Source organism: Electrona antarctica (genome assembly GCF_951216825.1).
Source record: "Electrona antarctica genome assembly, chromosome: 20".
Classification (NCBI taxonomy): domain Eukaryota; kingdom Metazoa; phylum Chordata; class Actinopteri; order Myctophiformes; family Myctophidae; genus Electrona; species Electrona antarctica.
This window is the reverse complement of record NC_136801.1, coordinates 13,918,940-13,936,665: the sequence shown is the minus strand read 5'-3', so window position 1 is coordinate 13,936,665 and position 17,726 is coordinate 13,918,940. Positions and strand designations below refer to the sequence as shown.

The 17,726-nt window shown below is 42.9% G+C and overlaps 1 protein-coding gene across 1 annotated transcript in view; it reads right to left on the bottom strand.

Annotated features, from left to right (window-relative positions):
- myo3a (myosin IIIA) overlaps positions 1-17,726 on the bottom strand; it is a gene marked incomplete at both ends in the record, with an annotated part of 53,810 nt that overhangs the window by 10,421 nt on the left and 25,663 nt on the right. The window contains 14 exons of the mRNA XM_079489326.1: positions 2,542-2,686; positions 2,809-4,321; positions 4,787-4,910; positions 5,000-5,086; positions 6,379-6,541; positions 7,060-7,171; positions 7,303-7,508; positions 8,203-8,280; positions 12,007-12,092; positions 13,192-13,321; positions 13,802-13,890; positions 14,727-14,880; positions 16,809-16,962; positions 17,570-17,664. Coding sequence (XP_079345452.1) covers positions 2,542-2,686; positions 2,809-4,321; positions 4,787-4,910; positions 5,000-5,086; positions 6,379-6,541; positions 7,060-7,171; positions 7,303-7,508; positions 8,203-8,280; positions 12,007-12,092; positions 13,192-13,321; positions 13,802-13,890; positions 14,727-14,880; positions 16,809-16,962; positions 17,570-17,664 — 3,136 coding nt within the window. The remainder of the gene's footprint in view (positions 1-2,541; positions 2,687-2,808; positions 4,322-4,786; positions 4,911-4,999; positions 5,087-6,378; positions 6,542-7,059; positions 7,172-7,302; positions 7,509-8,202; positions 8,281-12,006; positions 12,093-13,191; positions 13,322-13,801; positions 13,891-14,726; positions 14,881-16,808; positions 16,963-17,569; positions 17,665-17,726) is intronic.

Sequence of the window (17,726 nt, the reverse complement as noted above, 5' to 3'; positions counted from 1 at the left end):
TAAAGTGTGTTTAGTTTGTAAATACATCAAAGATGTGAATATAATCCATTTCTAATGGATGCCTTGGCCTGGAAGAGAGGTCATCAGGTGGTCTCCAACCTTCTTAGAGTGTTTCAACCCTCAACCACTACACTCTCCAGTTGGCGGGTCAGCAGTGATTGGCCAAGTCACTGCCCCTCTCCTCCAGGCTTCCAGCTATAGACAAGTCCATGAAGGGGCGCCCCGTGCACAGCCATCACCGAGGCGCAACCAGCACCGGGAGAGAGGGCCACACCCGGCCAACAGGCTGTGGTTCGAAACCTGCCGGCCAGGTGCAGCAAACCAGTGCTGGCCACACCCCAGCGACCGCCGCGCCCAGGGCATCCCCCGCGGACACGCCCACTGTCCTTTCTCTCCTGCCAGAACTAACAGGAAGCTCTCTCTGCCTTGTGTGTTCTTGGGGGATAGCAGGCACTGAGAGGTCTCTAGGACTATGGTTTGCCTCCTGCCTAGTGCCCTCCTACGTCTCACCAGACTGTTCGTCTGTGCGGTGTGCATGTGTCCGTTCTTGTCCACACTTGGCCTTACTCTGGTGTATTTGAGTCAAGGAAGCCTTCTCTGCGTCTGTGTCACTGTCGTAGTTGTTGTCGTTTAATCTGTCCTATCGAGTCTCTCTTCCTCCCCTCCTCTCGGGAGACTCTGGGTTATTGCTCATTTGTACGGTCTGCAGCGTGCGTGGTGCTTTTTTAATTTTGTTTAAACCAGTTCTCAAACATTTGCATGTCAAGGACCCCCAAATGTATTTCTTCCCAGCCCCCATCTGAAAGAAATGTTTCAAATATATTCCAAATATGTCCCGTTTTCTTTTCAAGATATTTTAGAAAATAGCGTTCCGTTGTGAGCTTGTAGTTTAAAGTGATCATGTAGCCTATAATCACTTCTTTTGGGCTTTGTTTTCATAGACCTGGCTGCTTATTTATCTCACAAAATCTGGCAACGGTGCTCACAACCCGCCCAAAGCAATTACACATATCACCAGTGAAAATCTAATGAACTATACATTCACAAAGCTGAGGGAATAAGATGAGGGATTCTTTTGATGACAAATCGTATAACGAGTTTTCCTTTGGAACTTGACATCCGCAGGGTTTTCTGATACTATCAAGCATCATAAGAAAAGAAAAGAAACCTAACATATGTGCTTTATTCTGTGTATTTCATACACATAACAAGCAATATAGGAGGATAAAAACAGACCTGAGGCTGATTCTAAAAACACCTTCTAAATGTTTTCAGAAAAACGTCCAAAAATAAAATAAACATCACACCCGTGTGAAGTGAGGGGCACTTTACCAACCATTATCATCTTACATCATCGCAATATCATAACATTACATCATGTGCCGATTTGCTTAGTGACAGAAAAAACAAACATTAAACTCTGTTCATTGTTAATGGCATGTAATGTTTGTGTTAGTGACAAAACAAACATTAAACTCTGTCCATTGTTAATGGCGTTTTTAATGTTTGTCTAGGAAAGACAAACATTAAACCCCCTCAAAAATAAATATGTTGATATACAGTATATCGTCTCTGTCGGGTGTCCAAAATTGTTATTAAAGGCCTATTTATACATACAGTTTTAGGTGATAAGGTGATTGGGTGAGCGATGAGTCACTTACCACGGTGGTGTGATCATGTCATGTTGTAATTTTCTGTGGTCACCTTATCACTTCAAACTGTAGTATGAATAGGCCTTTACCTTTCACGATTCACATTCAAAAATAGCAAAAGTTGCAGATCTAGAGGCTCAAAACGCGGCGGCGGTGGCTCAGGGGTAGAGTGGTTGGATGGTAACCGCAAGGTTGCCTGTTCGAACCCGGGCTCCCCCAGAGTTTGTGTCGAAGTGTCCTTGAGCAAGAAACTGAACCCCTAATTGCTCCTGGTGTGCTGGTTGGTGCCTTGCATGGTTTCCTCCGCCATCGGTGTATGAATGTGTGTGTGAACGGGTGAATGTAATGCACAATCTATGTAAAGCGCCTTGGATAAAGGCGCTATATAAATGCACCATTTACTATTTAACGCTGCGTGAAGAACTGCTACTTTTACTCTTTTGTGTGATGCTGTAGTATGATCACCTTCATTTACGAAAAAGAAAGAAAAAAGATTGAATATGGGGATAAGAGATAAACAACAACTAAAATGAGGCGGATAAACAAAAATTAAGAGTATAACAACCTATAGGTGTAACAGGTCTAAGGGCGCGCTCACACTGAACTTTGATTTTGCCTATGCGGCAGATTATGCCAATGCTTTTCAAGGCCTATCAATTGCACTAACCTTTCTAATTTCCACAAACGTAGACAATTGTTTTTTGTCAACGTTTCAGACAATGTGTTGAATGGCTCAATGACTCTCAAAATGATTTAGACTGGAAAGGATTCCATGTCCTGCTCTGATAGTCAGACATTATGCACCAATATAGGACAGTTACTTTATGTAGGTTTGTTTGAAGCCATAGATAGAAGTTAGACTTTGAAGAGCCAGTTGCACTTATCTTACCTGATTGGTTAGACGTGGGAGCAAGGCCATTGACTGCAGGTCCTTTTACAAACAAAAAGTTGGTCTCAGGATTTAATTGGTGAGCCAGGATTATATCATTGAGCTTCTGTTGAACGGCGTTTAAGTCCTCCGAAGTTTGTGCAATCTGTGGAATGTAAAACCAAAACAATAAAGCTAATAAACAACAACAACAATAGCAGGGATTGAATTGGTATTACACATTAATGATTATATGAATACACATGAGGTGCTTTAAATGTCATTTACTTCGTTGGAGAATGTTTCCGTCTCTTCGGCTTCACTCAGAGCTCTGTTTTGGCTGGTCTTCAACTCCTTCCGGTCCTTATTGCCCCTGAACTTGCTCTGGATCTTCACAGCCGCCTGCTCCTGCTCCAACCGTTCCCCGTCGGCGTCCGTCTCACCTTTGCGCTCTATCACCACATCGTCCAGCTCCAGGGGCTTCGTGTCATCTACCGTTTCCTCCTCCACGACACTTGCAACCGTGTCGACTGCTTCCTCCTCGTTGTTTTTAGTTTCCATTCCGACGTTCACATCGGCGCTTGGAACCATGTCCACTGCTTCTTCCTCTGCATTCCTTACTTCTCTTTCGGCTTCCGCATGGTTGTTAGTGTCCGGGGGCTTCTCATTGTCCATCGTTTCCTCCTCCTCCGCAACACTTGGAATTGTGTCCATTGCTTCTATCTCCTTGTTATTTCTTGCTTCTCTTTCGGCTTTGAACTTCTTCCTGTCTCTGTGGCCTCTGAATTGGCTTTGAAGGACAGTGGCAGCTTTCTCTTCGTCCCCATCCCCCTCACCCTCCTGGCCCTCGGCGGATTGCTCTGTTCGGAGCTCTGCCACTGGCTCCTCCTCTTCCTGTATAACCTGCTCCTCCACTGGAGGAGCAGGTTCGGCCACGGTGTCTTTGCTCGGCTTCGTTTTCTTGGGTATTTTCCCTTCTTCCTCGAGTCGCTTGCGTTCCTTGTGGCCACGGAAGTTACTCTGAAGGACCGTCGCTGCTTTTGCCTCTTCCGCATCGTCCAAAGTCTCCCCGCTTGCAGGAATGTCTGTCGTTTCTTGAGGATCATTTGCTGCTTCTTGTTCTGCTGTCTCCCCGCTGCATAGCTCCTCAGACAGAACTTCGACCATTGGTGCGTCTTCCTCTCCGGCGGGAGGACTCTTCTCTTTTGTTTTTCTGGCAGGGATCTTGCCCTCTTCCTCCAACCTCTTTCTCTCCTTGTGCCCCCTGAAGTTACTTTGCAGAACGGTGGCCGCCTTGGTTTCGTCTTCAGCTGCACCCTCTCCGCTTTCCGCCTCGACGTTGTCACCCTCTTCTCTGCCTCGTCCGGACTCTCCGACCGGAGCCTCTTCATCCTCGATCTCCTTGATCGCCTCCGAATTGTCCTCGTCGTCGGGCACCTGCGTGTCATCACTGTTGTCTCCCCCCTGCTCTTCTTCTAATGTATTCTCTTCCTCCTCTTCTTCCCCAGCCTCGACCCCCTCACCTACCACTACTGTCCCCTCTTCCATGGCGGTAGGCTCCTGACCGCTCTCCTCGCAGGCCTCTGCCACGGCCTGCGATACGTCTACCTGGGCTCCGGCTGCATTCTGGTCGCTCTGAGGGACCACGGCGGCCATTTCATCGTCACCCTTGTTGCTCGCTCCGGTGTCCACGGCGGCAGGGGTGCATTGCTCTGCTCCACTTAACTCCTCCGCTTCTCTTGCCGCCTCTGCTTCTTTTCCTCTGACATCTGTCTCCTCGTTGTCCTTCTGTTTGGCATCTCTAGAGTCAGAATGAGTGAATTAAACTTTGTCTTGTGTCTGAATCGCCATGCTAACTGGAATAGTAATGCTAAAATGAGTCTTCATTTGTTCCACCCTTTTGCGGTGGAACAAAGGGGTTCCACCGCACCTTAAGCCAAATGCAGGCTGGTCCAGTGTATCTCAGGAGTGGGACTGGTATGTATAGAAGTAGCAAGAAGTAGACAATTAAAAGGCTTCTGTATTTACAGGGTGCATGCAAATAACGTTTCGATGTCAATACATCTTCATCAGGTCACAGTATTTGCCTGCAGCCTGTAATTCAGTGTCCGAGTTTTCTTCTTCTATACATACCAGTCCTCTAATACCTTTGTGGTAACAAGAACAGTATAGCTAACAGTTACACCAACTATCTTTAAATAAAGTGTTTACGCTAAAGTGTATCTGTGTTAATTCCAATGTTTTATGGATTCAAGCTTTTGCTTACCGTTTTCTGTTGAAGCTCTTCCTGTCCTTGTTCCCTCTGTAGCGAGCCTGAATCTTGGTTGCAGCCTTATTCTTCTCCTCCACTAACTCCTTGTATTTCTGTCTAGCAAGGTAGCTTCGACAGACTTAATAGGGCGACAAGAGAGAAGAAAGCAATATGTTACTCAATAATCTGGGGTTCTCTGGTTAACTCATCCTAATTTGTCGTACATACCAGCCTGCAGTTGAATGATGATGGTCTCGAGCTTTGCTTTGCTATTGTCATCGGCAGATTTCTTCCGAACCTTATGTCCTCTGTAGGCTGATGGCAGAAACACAGGGAGATAAATTATGAACTTAAAGAAGTAATGAAATTAAAAATACGTTTTTCACACTTTTAGAGCATATCCGTGGTCATCATGGGCATACCTAACAATAGAAAAGGACATTTTCCATTTTTGTGTATTTATTTTTATATCAAAAGTCGATAAAAAGCCAATTTGAATTACTTCCTTTGAACTAAAACGTGGTGCGTGATGGCAAAACGCGGCCCGAAGAATCTTGATTTCATTCACCCGTTTGATTCCCATTGCTGCACGTTTTTCCAAATGCACAGCTGATTTTAAATACAGAACTATTAAATCCGTTTTTAATCAATTCAAGATAACATCCAGACAGTGTATTACTCTTTTTCTTAATCAGCACGCTAACATATGTATCTGAAAACATTTTAGGTAAGAAATAAGCCACGTGGGGGTGCCCGTTGGCCTAGCGGTCCAGGCGCATGCCACATATAGGCTCTGGCCTGATAGCGCGTGTGTGTTCGAGTCCCGTTCATGACGACCTTTGCTGCCTGTCTCTCCCCTTCTCTCTATTCCTCTTTCCTGTCCGTCTTCACTGTAACTATCAATAAAGGCACAAAAGACAAAAACAAATCTTAAAATAAATAAATAATAATAAGCCACATGGTAGCAAACATTCTTTGCTGGCCGTCTGTGCCTCACTTGTAAACAAACGCGTTGTGGATGTATAGCAGAGCTACGTCCCATAGACTGAAGGGATGCGACACTCTGATTGCTCAGAAGCACACAGGCTTCCGTTTCAGACTGAAACTTCAAAATAAAATGACCGAAAAAGCCATTTCACACCGACTTTAATGTTTATTTGTAAACAACATTCATAACAGGATGTCATGCTGCATACAAGAACGCTCGTCCCAAAACACTCTCGCCTCCGTTCAAATCCGGTGACCTTGGAACAGTCGCCACCAGGTATTCCTAAACGTAACCTCAGTAAAACTAAACCTAACCTTATTCCTAAACTTAGTACAACTATGCCTTAAACCTAAACGTAACCTCAGTAAAACTATATGCCCTAAACCTAAGCTAATTCCTAAACAAAATCTCAGTAAAACTATGCCTAAATCTAACCATATTCCGAAACGTAACCTCAGTAAAACTATGCCTAAACCCGACCTTATTCCTATAACCTTAACCTCGGAAAAACAAATATAATAATAAAAGAACCGCCGGGGGGGCGAGCGGTCCGCAGAAAAACAAAGGGGGGTCGAGTGTGTTTTGTGGCGAGCATTCCGAATGGCATAATGTCACCGACCTGACTGCAACACCCGTGCACTGTGGGCTCTCTCCTCCAGCAGTCGGCGGTAGCGCTTGACCCCCAGCCAGCCATGCACGTACGCCTGGACCAGGACGATGCGCTCCGTGTTCCGTTTCACCATGAGATTTAGATGTTCTACGTGGTAATACTTCAGGAACACCTGAGGAAACGACCGCCACAGAGAACAACTATTTCGCAACACCATTTGTTTGCATTTCTTAGGCAGCTATAGTGATCGATCAGCAGTCACCAAAAATACGTGAAAAATGCATTAATCCATTTTGACCTGAGAGGCCTATTCTAAAAAAACACCTTCCAAATCCTATTCTACGTTTTCTGAAAGACTTAAATAAAATCATCATCAAAACATCTTGTATCCGCCTGATTCTAATCATCGTCTCCGTCGGGTGGAACTCCCATGTCCACAATTGTTACTTTTCAGGATTCAAATTCAAAAGCACTAAAGAAGATCCATAAGCTATATGCTACTTTTGTGTGATGCTGTAGTATGATCAAGTAGAGCATTCATTTACAAAGATTCTGCCCGACAGCAACGATATCTAAAATGACACAAATGCTTTCTCAGATTGAAAGGTACGTATAACAACATCCATCCAGGTCTGAATGGGCTAATTAAACGAATGAACCCATATTTGAGTGCATCATAAAGGGACCTACTTTGGTTTTCCCCATGGCCCAGTTCTCCAGCCTGGACTTCTCCAGAATAGCAGCACACGTCTCTGGACTCACGGATGGCTCTTCATGGGCCCGGAAAGCCAAGATGTAGTACCTGGATGTGATCCAATGAATACTTATACCAGACACTTAAACCATTTTCTTTTCTTTCTTTCTTTACTTTATTTCTGTATTTAGACGGGACACCGAATGTGACCTGATTTCAGCAGATAGAGCCCTGCTGACCTCTTGATGAAATTATTGAACACGATGCGGTGAGAGTAGCCCTGCCGCCGGATCTTGGCCGTCTCCAGGACTCCGGTGTAGCGCAGCTGAACCAGAACCTTCTCTCGGTCAAACTTGTTGGCGTGCCGGTCGTTGTTGGGCTTGATGCAGCGCACAAACTGGGGCTGTCCTGCCACCATCTTGGACAGCAGGTCCATCAGAGAGTACTGACAAGACAGACAAGAACATAGATCACACTGCGAGGACCGTAATGCTGTTGAAAGTGCAATGATTGGATCTGTAATTGTAACAGTGTGTGTTATATACCGGTAATCACAAAATAAGAGTAAGTAACCAGAATCTAAATCAGTGAGTGCATTATTACATTATTACATTTAACTGTGGAACAGAGTCAAACAAAATGTAATGCCTCAACTCCTACAATTCCAAGAGCCTGTCAGGTTGGGGGGACCCCAGTTCAAATATGTTTATTTTGGAAGTGTCTCTGCCTGAAAAGGTTGAGAACCACTGAAGTAAAACAAAACGGACGCTGGTTTGGGGCAGTGGTAAAGTGCCTGACCACCAACACGGAGGTAGTGGGTTCAAATCCACCGCGATACACTCGGCTTTGACGGGTGTCTATGTGAACACAATTGGCTCGTGTTCGGGGTAGGGAAGCCGGACGGGAGGGTGATATTGGTCATTGAACGTACTCCTACGGGCTGGAGTGTTCGGCGGGAGGAGTAGGACAAAGGCCTCCCTGTGGTGGCTCCTCACTGGCAGGTGAGTCAGTAGGATACAACAGCAGTGACAACACAGCATGTGTGGGGAGGAATTAATTGGCATAACTACTACATTGGGACAAAAAGGGGGTAAAACAAGTATTAAACCGAGAACTATAGCAAGGAAACATGCACTTACTCTGAAGTAGGAAGCTACGGTCTGTGTCCTCATGTTGGTGGTTGCTCTGGGGTGTGAGGAGGACTCTCCGGGATCACCCTGATGGACAAACAAACAAACTGGTCATAAATCACTAGAAACATTAGTTATGTTGGAGTTACACCATGCACGACTCAAGCCAAATTCAGGCTGGTCCGGGGCATCTCAGGAGCTGGTATGTGAAGAAGAAGGAAGGCACAGGTCATGGCCTGATGAAGATGTATTGACATCGAAACGTCACGTTATGTGCCTGCACATTGAGCTCCAGTGCCTTCCTTCGTCTATCATTAGTCAAATTGGATTGTTATGGGGATACTATATACTGTATATATATATACACTATATATATATATACACTATATATATATATATATATATATATATATATATATATATACTAAGCCCAATAGGCCATCTGGGAAAATGAGAGGCGGTATTTCCTTCACCAAAATATAGGTTTTTTTTGGTTTGTTTTGGCACAAATTGTCAAGATTTAAAAAGAAAAGTCAGATCTACAAGCTCATAGCGCAGCACAAAGTAACACGCTATGAGCTTTTAGATCTGATATATTTGCCATTAGACAAATATGCCGTACTGTTTTGTTCCATTATGTGTGCGAATTTTGACCTAATGGTCAAGATTCAATGTATCCCCTGAGCAAGCAGGCAGGCTAATAGCTCAATAGTAAACATTTCAGCATTTGTGCATGAAACTGGGTCAAAATCCGGGGTAGAAGAGGAAAGTTACAGAGTGCTGCTTTAAATTCTTTCCAGTTTGGACATACAGTATCTATTTTGGGGCAAATGAGAGTGAAATCCTTGCACTGTAGATTACACTTGGCCTCCTGCGTCTTCCCTTTGAATCAGGAGAAGCTCCTTCATACTGAAAAGGGGTGTAAATCAGCTGGGTGCCATGATGTAGCTGTAGCCGATATAAATACCAGTGACTACTGGAAGCACAACCAGACAGAAATCCCATTGGACTTAACCAGATTAAAATAAAACAAAAAGAACGTTACCCGACATACTGGAAAGAGACTACCCAAAACCAAAGCAAAATGGAATGCTATATTTATCACTAAAAAGAGAACGTCTTTCGCAGGGTCGTTACAATACATGTATATATATATATACTGTATATATATTTATATATATGCTATATCTATACATCTAAAAATTACCCAGGATTGGACAGGTTAAATCACCATCAGTGGTACTGTGTCATGAACAGGCAAGGATTTGTTCACAGGGCTGAGCATTAATTTCCAAGTAGGCTGCAAAAGAGACGTATGAAAAGGCATAAATGAAAAGAGTGTGCCAAATCAAGAGGATAATTGCAACTTGTTCAGATGCATTAGGCTACTTCAAAATAGTCTCAACAAATGAATTAGTACCGAAGATCTGCATGTGACATGTATGAAATACTGGCAGAGCGAACTATAATATAAAGGGGAAATTAATGAATTGTGAAAATATTTGCTAATATTGGTCATAATACCGTAGGTAATATTAATTGTAACATTGCATATACAGTATATCATGGTACAACAAACATTTAGCAAACTATACAATACAGCACACAGCAAACAGCACTGAAATCAACTAAAGCAAACAGCTAAACATACAGTTTAATGCGACAAAGTGAATTCTTAAAAACAAATCCTTTGATGGGCTTAATTTCTCAGGCAACATTCAAAAATATGCAGATTAATGCTAATATATTCATGAACTCATCAAAAAAAAGTCAGCTTGTATCTATTGTCAGTTGCTCTTAGGGTACAAATTGCCTTAAGCCATAAACTTGTCATCCCAGTGGGATGTGTGCAGTGACAATTTAGGTAAATCACAGCGCTCTCACATACTCAAGTTTAAAGAAAGATGCGCATTCATCCTGACAACTAGGAGAAACATATGTTCGGGTTAACATCTTATGTTGATTGCAAAACATAATGGAGAATTCACTCTTCTTTGTAATCATTCACTGATGAGTGAACTTTTAACCACATGAATCCTATAGCATACTGAGGTTCCCAAACTGGGGTGAATTATTTTGGGGGGTCCCTAGATGATAAGCTTAATGATTAAAGGGGAAAACCACCCATTTTCAACATTTTACTATGTCATTAATTACCATTAATTACCTTAGAGCTGTTGTGTGGAAATAATTAAAAAAAAGTCCCCCCATTTTGTGTTTCCTAGAACTGTAATTATGAAAAAAAAAGATTTATTTTCAGACCTCTAGTTCTAGGAAACACAGAATGGGGGGACCTTTTTATTATTTCCACACAACAGCTCTAAGGTATATTAATGACATAGTAAAATGTTGAAAATGAGTGGAATGCCCATTTAACATTGTTAAACAGTAAACAAACCAACATACAGTATACGTGTATACAGGGTATGTAATCCTGGGCGCTACACTTCCTCTGCCAACCTGGGGATGGCAGCGGACTGACCTCATGCTTCCTTCTATGCATGAGGAGTCCAATCTGCTTCTTTTCACCTGACAGGGGGGAGTTTCCCTGGCCGGACGTAGGGCGTGGAAGGAACACGTTATTCCGACCAGTTCCGTTCCCCTCCATCAGGCCAGGGGGAGGTAGTTTAGAGACCAGGATTACTGCATGTTTTTTGTGATGGCACCTACCCTAGGGCACACGTGGAGAACATACAAACTCCACACAGAAAAGCCCTTTCGCCAATTTTTGGGTATGGGCACTGATGACGTGGAGGAGAGAACACGCACGCACCCAGTGCCCACAGCGTCCCCAGCGGGAATCCAACACAGGACCTTCTAGCTGTGAGGTGACAGCACTACAGACTGTGCCACCGTGCCCCCTTATAAATAAATATATAATAAATATTTACAGTAGGAGGAGCTGAACGTTCAGTAGGGGGTGCACGTGCACCGAAAATTGGCTTTTACTTTCCATCTCCACACGCACGTTATATGAACAAACTGACACAGGCAATTAACCAGGATAAGGCGCAGATACTGTGATACAGCATATTTATTAGGCCTAATGTGTTTTGATTAAAATTATTATTATTTTTCCCCTCCTGTCCGAGGGGGGGCTGTGCCTGGGGGGAGGGGGTGCTCCAGCCCCCCCAGCACCCCTACTTCCCTCAGCCATGCCTGGGGGTCTAGTACAGTACACGTACACCAACATACATACATAGACTGTATGCATGCTCCATCACAGAACAGAGAATGACTATATTGAACACAAACCATACAGGTATGCCTAGCTTTAATACCACATTTATTCAAACACAAAGCACTAAGAACAATGGAAATGAATGTACAATATATATGTATATATATATGTATCCTTTACCTCAGTGATTGACAAAGAAGTGTATAACCCCAACTTTGGGGTTAAGGCAGGGGGAAGAGAGAGAAAGAGAGAAATGGGAGATGAAAGGGGAAATGTAAAAAGAAACAACTTACTGCAAATGGTCAATAAGGTAACCATTTTAACGTATCACCCTGGACAGTTTTTAAGTTGCTTGATTCAGTATCAAGAATAACGATTGGTCACCATAACCAAGGTTTGAATCTAACATGGTTAAAATGGAGTCTGAAGTTACAATGGGTTTGTATAGGAAGGGGGCGTGTCTGATATAATTAATGTAAAATATCTGGGGTATATCACAAAAGGCTGAGTAGTGAGTAGACGTTGAAATGACCCCAGACAAGTTGGAAAGTGAAGTATCCCTTTAAAAGAGACTGATAGAGAAACCCGTAGCACTTTTAAACGGCAAACCTGTAGAAGAGTGCTGACATTACCTTGGTCATGTTCATGGTGCGTGTAGGTGTAGGTGTGGAGGTGCGCAGGGTGTTTACACCTTTGCCCTTGGTGTGGGCAAGGTTGCCTGTGAAACAAACACAAAAGATCATGCATGAGAACTGGCATTAGGCGATAGTTAGCACAATCATACACCAATCAAGAAAATTAAGAAATCAAGAGAAAGCAAAAGCAAGACAAAGCCAATCTGTACCTGGAAATTGGGGAAACAAATTCCCAAACACTTTCTAATGCCTTTTCATTGTTTGATCTGATGAAGCTAATGCATTATGTAGTCATTATGGTCATGTGTTTTAGCTGCAAAGTGTCCTGGGTGACATCAGTGGGTTAAGGAGGGCTCTGCTACTATAGAGCCATGACACACCACCGAACAAGCTAAAGCAAGCGAGTTGCCGTGTCGAACTTTGCGAAGTTCGCTTGAGCTCACTCAGCGCCGTCCGAGTTGCAACCCAATTTTTGATTTGATTTGATTTGATTTATTTAGAAAAGCAATCATAATAAAACATTATAATCAGCGATTCAAGGATTTCACAGTAAAGTCCGAAGACTTATTTCCACTGAGCTTCCTCTCACACTGAATGGAACAATACTTTAAACTACATCACAATACATACACATAACAGTACATATACATTACATACACAACACAATATGTACGTCCCTATATCCTTCCCTCTAAGATGGCCCTTTATAGGGGAACCTTTTCCAGTAGCCACATAGTTTAGTCTTCTGTTTAAATGACCTCAGATTGGATGTCAGTTTAACACTGCCTTCCAGGCTGTTCCACTCTGTGGCTCCTATGTAAATGAATGAGCTTTTGCCCACTTTACTTTTAAAAGCAGGAAGCACCACATCTGCAATACTGGCTGGCTCTGTGCCCAATAGGCACAGAATAGCAAATCCCCCCCCCCCCCCCCCCCCCCCCTTGTGTGCTGTCCAAATGAACACAGCGAGTGCTCGCTAACCCACTAACGCCACTCACTGGTGACAGTATTGGGAGGAAAGGGCAGGTCATGTTTTAACCATAAATTATATTATTATGCAACAAGTCCAGATTTGAATCATGCAGGGAGATTGGGAGATTGATGGAAATGGAACCATTCAGTGCATGTTGACGTTGTTTTTAGGTGCTCTGAGGAAAAGGGGCAGGCGTCCTTCCACCGTACCTGTTTTGGTGAGAGGATGGGTGACCAGCTTCTGAATGAGGGTGTTTTCCGACGACCTCAGCAGGAGAACAATGTCAGCCGGCAGGGTGTCTCTATTCTTGGCCAGGAAGCCTGAAGCGTTGTAAATCACCTGAGAGGAGCCACACATATTCATATTTGAGTACAGCACAATCACAAGTAGGGCAATTAGGATTAACACACCACAGAAGACGTATTATTTTCTATCAATTACACACCCCATGAAGCCTTGAATTCATGGAGATTGTTTTTTTTGTCGCATTCCTGAGACACTCATTTTATGTCCAGTAGGAGATTTGCAGAGTGATATATTAGCATCTTTCCGCCGGTCACAAACCGTTTTTTTTGTACCTTAAGTAAAGTCCATAGTATATCAGGTATAGTATACATCTGCTGCCATGCTTTTCAATGGAAATAACAAAAATTATAAACTTGCACAAAACACATTATCCACTTTTTTTTTTACCTTTGTAAACATGTGATGTGGCAATAAAGGTAATTCTGATTGTGGACACTATTAATAATAATTAGACATATCAGGCCGCAGGGGGGAACTGACACATACTGTACTGTATTATAGCCTTGTATTTACCTTTCCAGCATAGTGTTGAATGCCAAAACCAAGATCTACCCGCTTTGGCCTCCAGAAATGTTTGGTCTTGAGGTTATCTTCAAACTTGTCTACAGAAAGAAAAGTGTTGCTGAATGAGGACAATCACGGGACAATCATATGTTTATCTATAAAATGAGTGACAATGGAAACTACACAATTTTAGTTGTGAAATGTGTTCCTAAAAATAAATCATTCACACTTTCTATGAAGCCTGTGTCTATAATGCATTATAAACACACTTATACCACTGTATATAATCATAGTCACAAACATTCACCATTCATGTACTCATAATACTTATAACAATAATCATAACACATTACAAAGTATATTATACTGACTCATGAGGTCAAGTATAAAGTAATAAAATGAGGAAAAGAATTGCGTTAAATAAATATTGTCTCTGCTGGATGGAAACCTCATACAGGTATGTCCAGAACTGTTACTTTTCAGGATTCAAATTCTAAAAGTATTAAAAAGTAGCAGATCGACAAGCTCAAAACGCCGAGACCGTGTGTGGGAGGGAGTCGAGTCCGAGTCGAGACCGACGGGGGGATGAGACAGAGTCGAGACCGAGACCAGTTAAAGAAAACAATGCGAGAGCTCTGTTACTTAACAAGTATAGCTGTCTATAAGCGCCATGTTATTATCATGTTAATCTGAATGGGCTCATAATGGGTATAATACATTTATTGCATTGCATTATAGTCACTCGTGACTCGAGTGGACTCCTGGGTTAAGAGTCACGAGTCCCTTGGTCCGAAACCGAGTTAAGTCCAACTCAAATTAAGGGCGAGCCGAGACGAGACGAGACCTAGTAAATTAAAATGTGCACCCGAGACCGGACTCGAGACGAGTCAAGGACTCGAGTACCACAATACATTTCAAGGTTTCAAGGACTTGCCTACGAGGGTCTGGTCAGTGGCCTGTGGGAAGCGGCTCTCCTCGTCCAGCAGAGAGAGCATGCCCATGGGCTTCTGGAGGAACATGTCCAGGAGGGGCCGGTTGTCCTCGTACTCGATCATGCGAGCGTCCACCTCCTCGTTGAGGTACTCCTCCTGGCAGGGCATAGAGGAGACAGTGACAGGGTGAGGTACTGCTCCTGGCAGGGCATAGAGGAGACAGTGACAGGGTGAAGTACTGATCCTGGCAGGGCATAGAGGAGTGTGACAGGGTGAGGTACTGCTCCTGGCAGATTGGTGATTGTAAAGCGAGAGGACTTCACATGGAGTAGACCTACTGCCAGCAGCAAGCAGCTGACAGCTTTGCTCTTTAAGCCTGTGAAAGTGTTTCTCATAATTATCTAGTAAATCTTCTTCAATTATTTTCACTTAAACCCCAGCATCCATACTGTGGGGAAAGGTACATTCAGTCTCTATAACCCTGCTAATGAGAGCAGATGAAACATTAAGTGCAGAATTTGTTTACATCTTTAATTCAATATTAACGATTAATAACGCGTAATTATTTATTTATTATATATTTATATATATTTATATATCCGATGTGCTTAAAAAAAACATGATTTGTCACAGAAGCACGTATTGTTGCAGAGATGATATCAGAGAAACTTTTCAATAAAGATTCATATAATTGAGAGACTACAGATTCAGATTATTCTATTCATGACCATTTGCACAATATACAATTTGTCAGTCACAGTTGGTCTGGGGAGCCAAGCTATATTATATGATATTTCTATTTCACACAGTTGAGTTGGATTATTACCTCGGGGTCCTTTTGATGGATATGAAAACACTTCCGTGCACATTACGAGCCCCCTCAGGCACCGCTGCATACGTTGCAGCGCAGGACAAACTATATTTCTGGGCCCACTGCCAACAGCGCCCCAGAGTGAGATTACCTCCTGTACTAACCGTCTCCGATTCCTAATTGACCCTTGTTGGGGGATGATTTATGGCGCCTCTATCTCCATGGGGGGAGACCAAATCATTTAACATTAGCAAACTGTTCTCGTAGCCCTTGGGGCAGAAACACCCCCACGAGACCCTTCATGGAGAATACATGCGTGTACACCCCAATCTCCCGTAAATAAAGACGCTGACATTATTCACCCCTTGCCGGCCCTCCTGAGCCATAAGGTGACAGGTCATTGGTTCTAAAATTGAGGTCCGCGGACACCCAGGGGTCCTTGGGAGGTGCCAGGGGGTCCCCAGCTAAATTTGTTGATTTAGTGTCACAATCATTTTAAGTGTTAATTGTTAGCTTGTCTGCTATTGATCTGCTATTTTCAAATAGCTAAAGCAGGGCTGAAGTGGTTAATGTATGCTTTGTAATAATAATCCAAATCTACGAAGTAACTAGTAACAAACATTTTAAAATAATTCTAGGGGAGTAAAAGTATCAAATTTGCCTCTGAGATGTATAGTGGAGTAGAAGTTAAACCTCAAAATTGTGTAACTAAATACAGTACTTGATTTAGATTATTTTAATCAGTGGTTTTCAACCAGTGGTCCTTGAGGGGGTTCCAGGTGGTTACCAACTAAATGATGGAGAGTTGGTAACCAAATGGACCGTTATTGTTATAGATCTTTAACTCTTGAGAGTGTAAAATGAAACCAAATGGACCCTAATGGGTCTGCATTACTTAAGTTACAATTAGTCTACTCTATAGTCTACACCAGGGGTTCTCAACGTTTTTGGCTGGGGTCCCCCGGAAATGCTTTGGCCGTGTGTCGCGATTGTGATTTTGATCAACATGTGCCTGTTATCTGTCCTATGGTACCAACCTCAATACTGTACATCATGGCACTGTGTACAATTCCTTATCCAACGACAACAACATATTATAGGTTTTGGCCGGGGTCTGAGAGGCTAAATCTTATCAAATGGTGGTCCGTGGCTGAAATGGTGAATAAATAATGGACCTTGTCATGAAAAAGGTTGAAAAGCACTGATTTAGATGATTTTAATGCATGGTGGGCCATGTTGTCAGTGGTGGCCAGTAGGCTATATTGCACTGTACCTGCTCCCATGCAAATATGTGTTGGTTGAAGTAGAACTGGATCTGCTCGTTGGCTATGTTGATGCAGAGCTGCTCAAAGGAGTTCTTCTTGAAATTCTCAAAGCCAAAGATGTCCAGGATGCCGATGTTCAGTTCCTTGTCGACGTCCTCCTCTCTGGTGGAGGAGAGGAGAAGAAGGACCAATGTTGATTTTGACAGCAAATGTTGATTGAGTTTTAGTCATAGCCTTCAATGCAATTTCAATACATTCAATATTTCAAGTCATATTTTAGTCACCTGAAATATTTTTCAGGTGACTAAAATATGTTTTAGAATCAGATGACTGGGTCCATTCAATATCTTCCCTAGAGGTTTACTTTGTGTGACTTTGACTTTTACTATTGCGATATGCTTTTGCTGTTTTTTTTCTTCATTATACACTTCATCTGTATGACATGTATCCTAATGTATCCTATGAATGGACAAATGTTCCCTGAGAATGCCACTTCTCAAGCTCCTAGGGGGGTTTTAGGCATTCCCCTTCACATTTTAACGGTCACTTTGTGTATTCATTTTAAATGATCTTGTAAGTGAAAAACAAACAAACAAACAGACATGTATCCTAATGTATCCTATGAATGGACAAATGTTCCCTGAGAATGCCACTTCTCAAGCTCCTAGGGGGGTTTTAGGCATTCCCCTTCAAATTTTAACGGTCACTTTGTGTATTCATTTTAAATGATCTTGTAAGTGAAAAACAAACAAACAAACAAACATCTCACTCTAGCTGGCCGTCGGGCCGCAGCAGGGAGTTGATGCGGTTGACGATCCAGTTGAAGAGGCGTCCGTAGAGAGCCTTGCTCATGGCGTCCCGCACCTTAGTGTTGATTTTGACAGGACATTTTGATTTAGTTTTAGTCAGTCTTTTGAATAAAATGT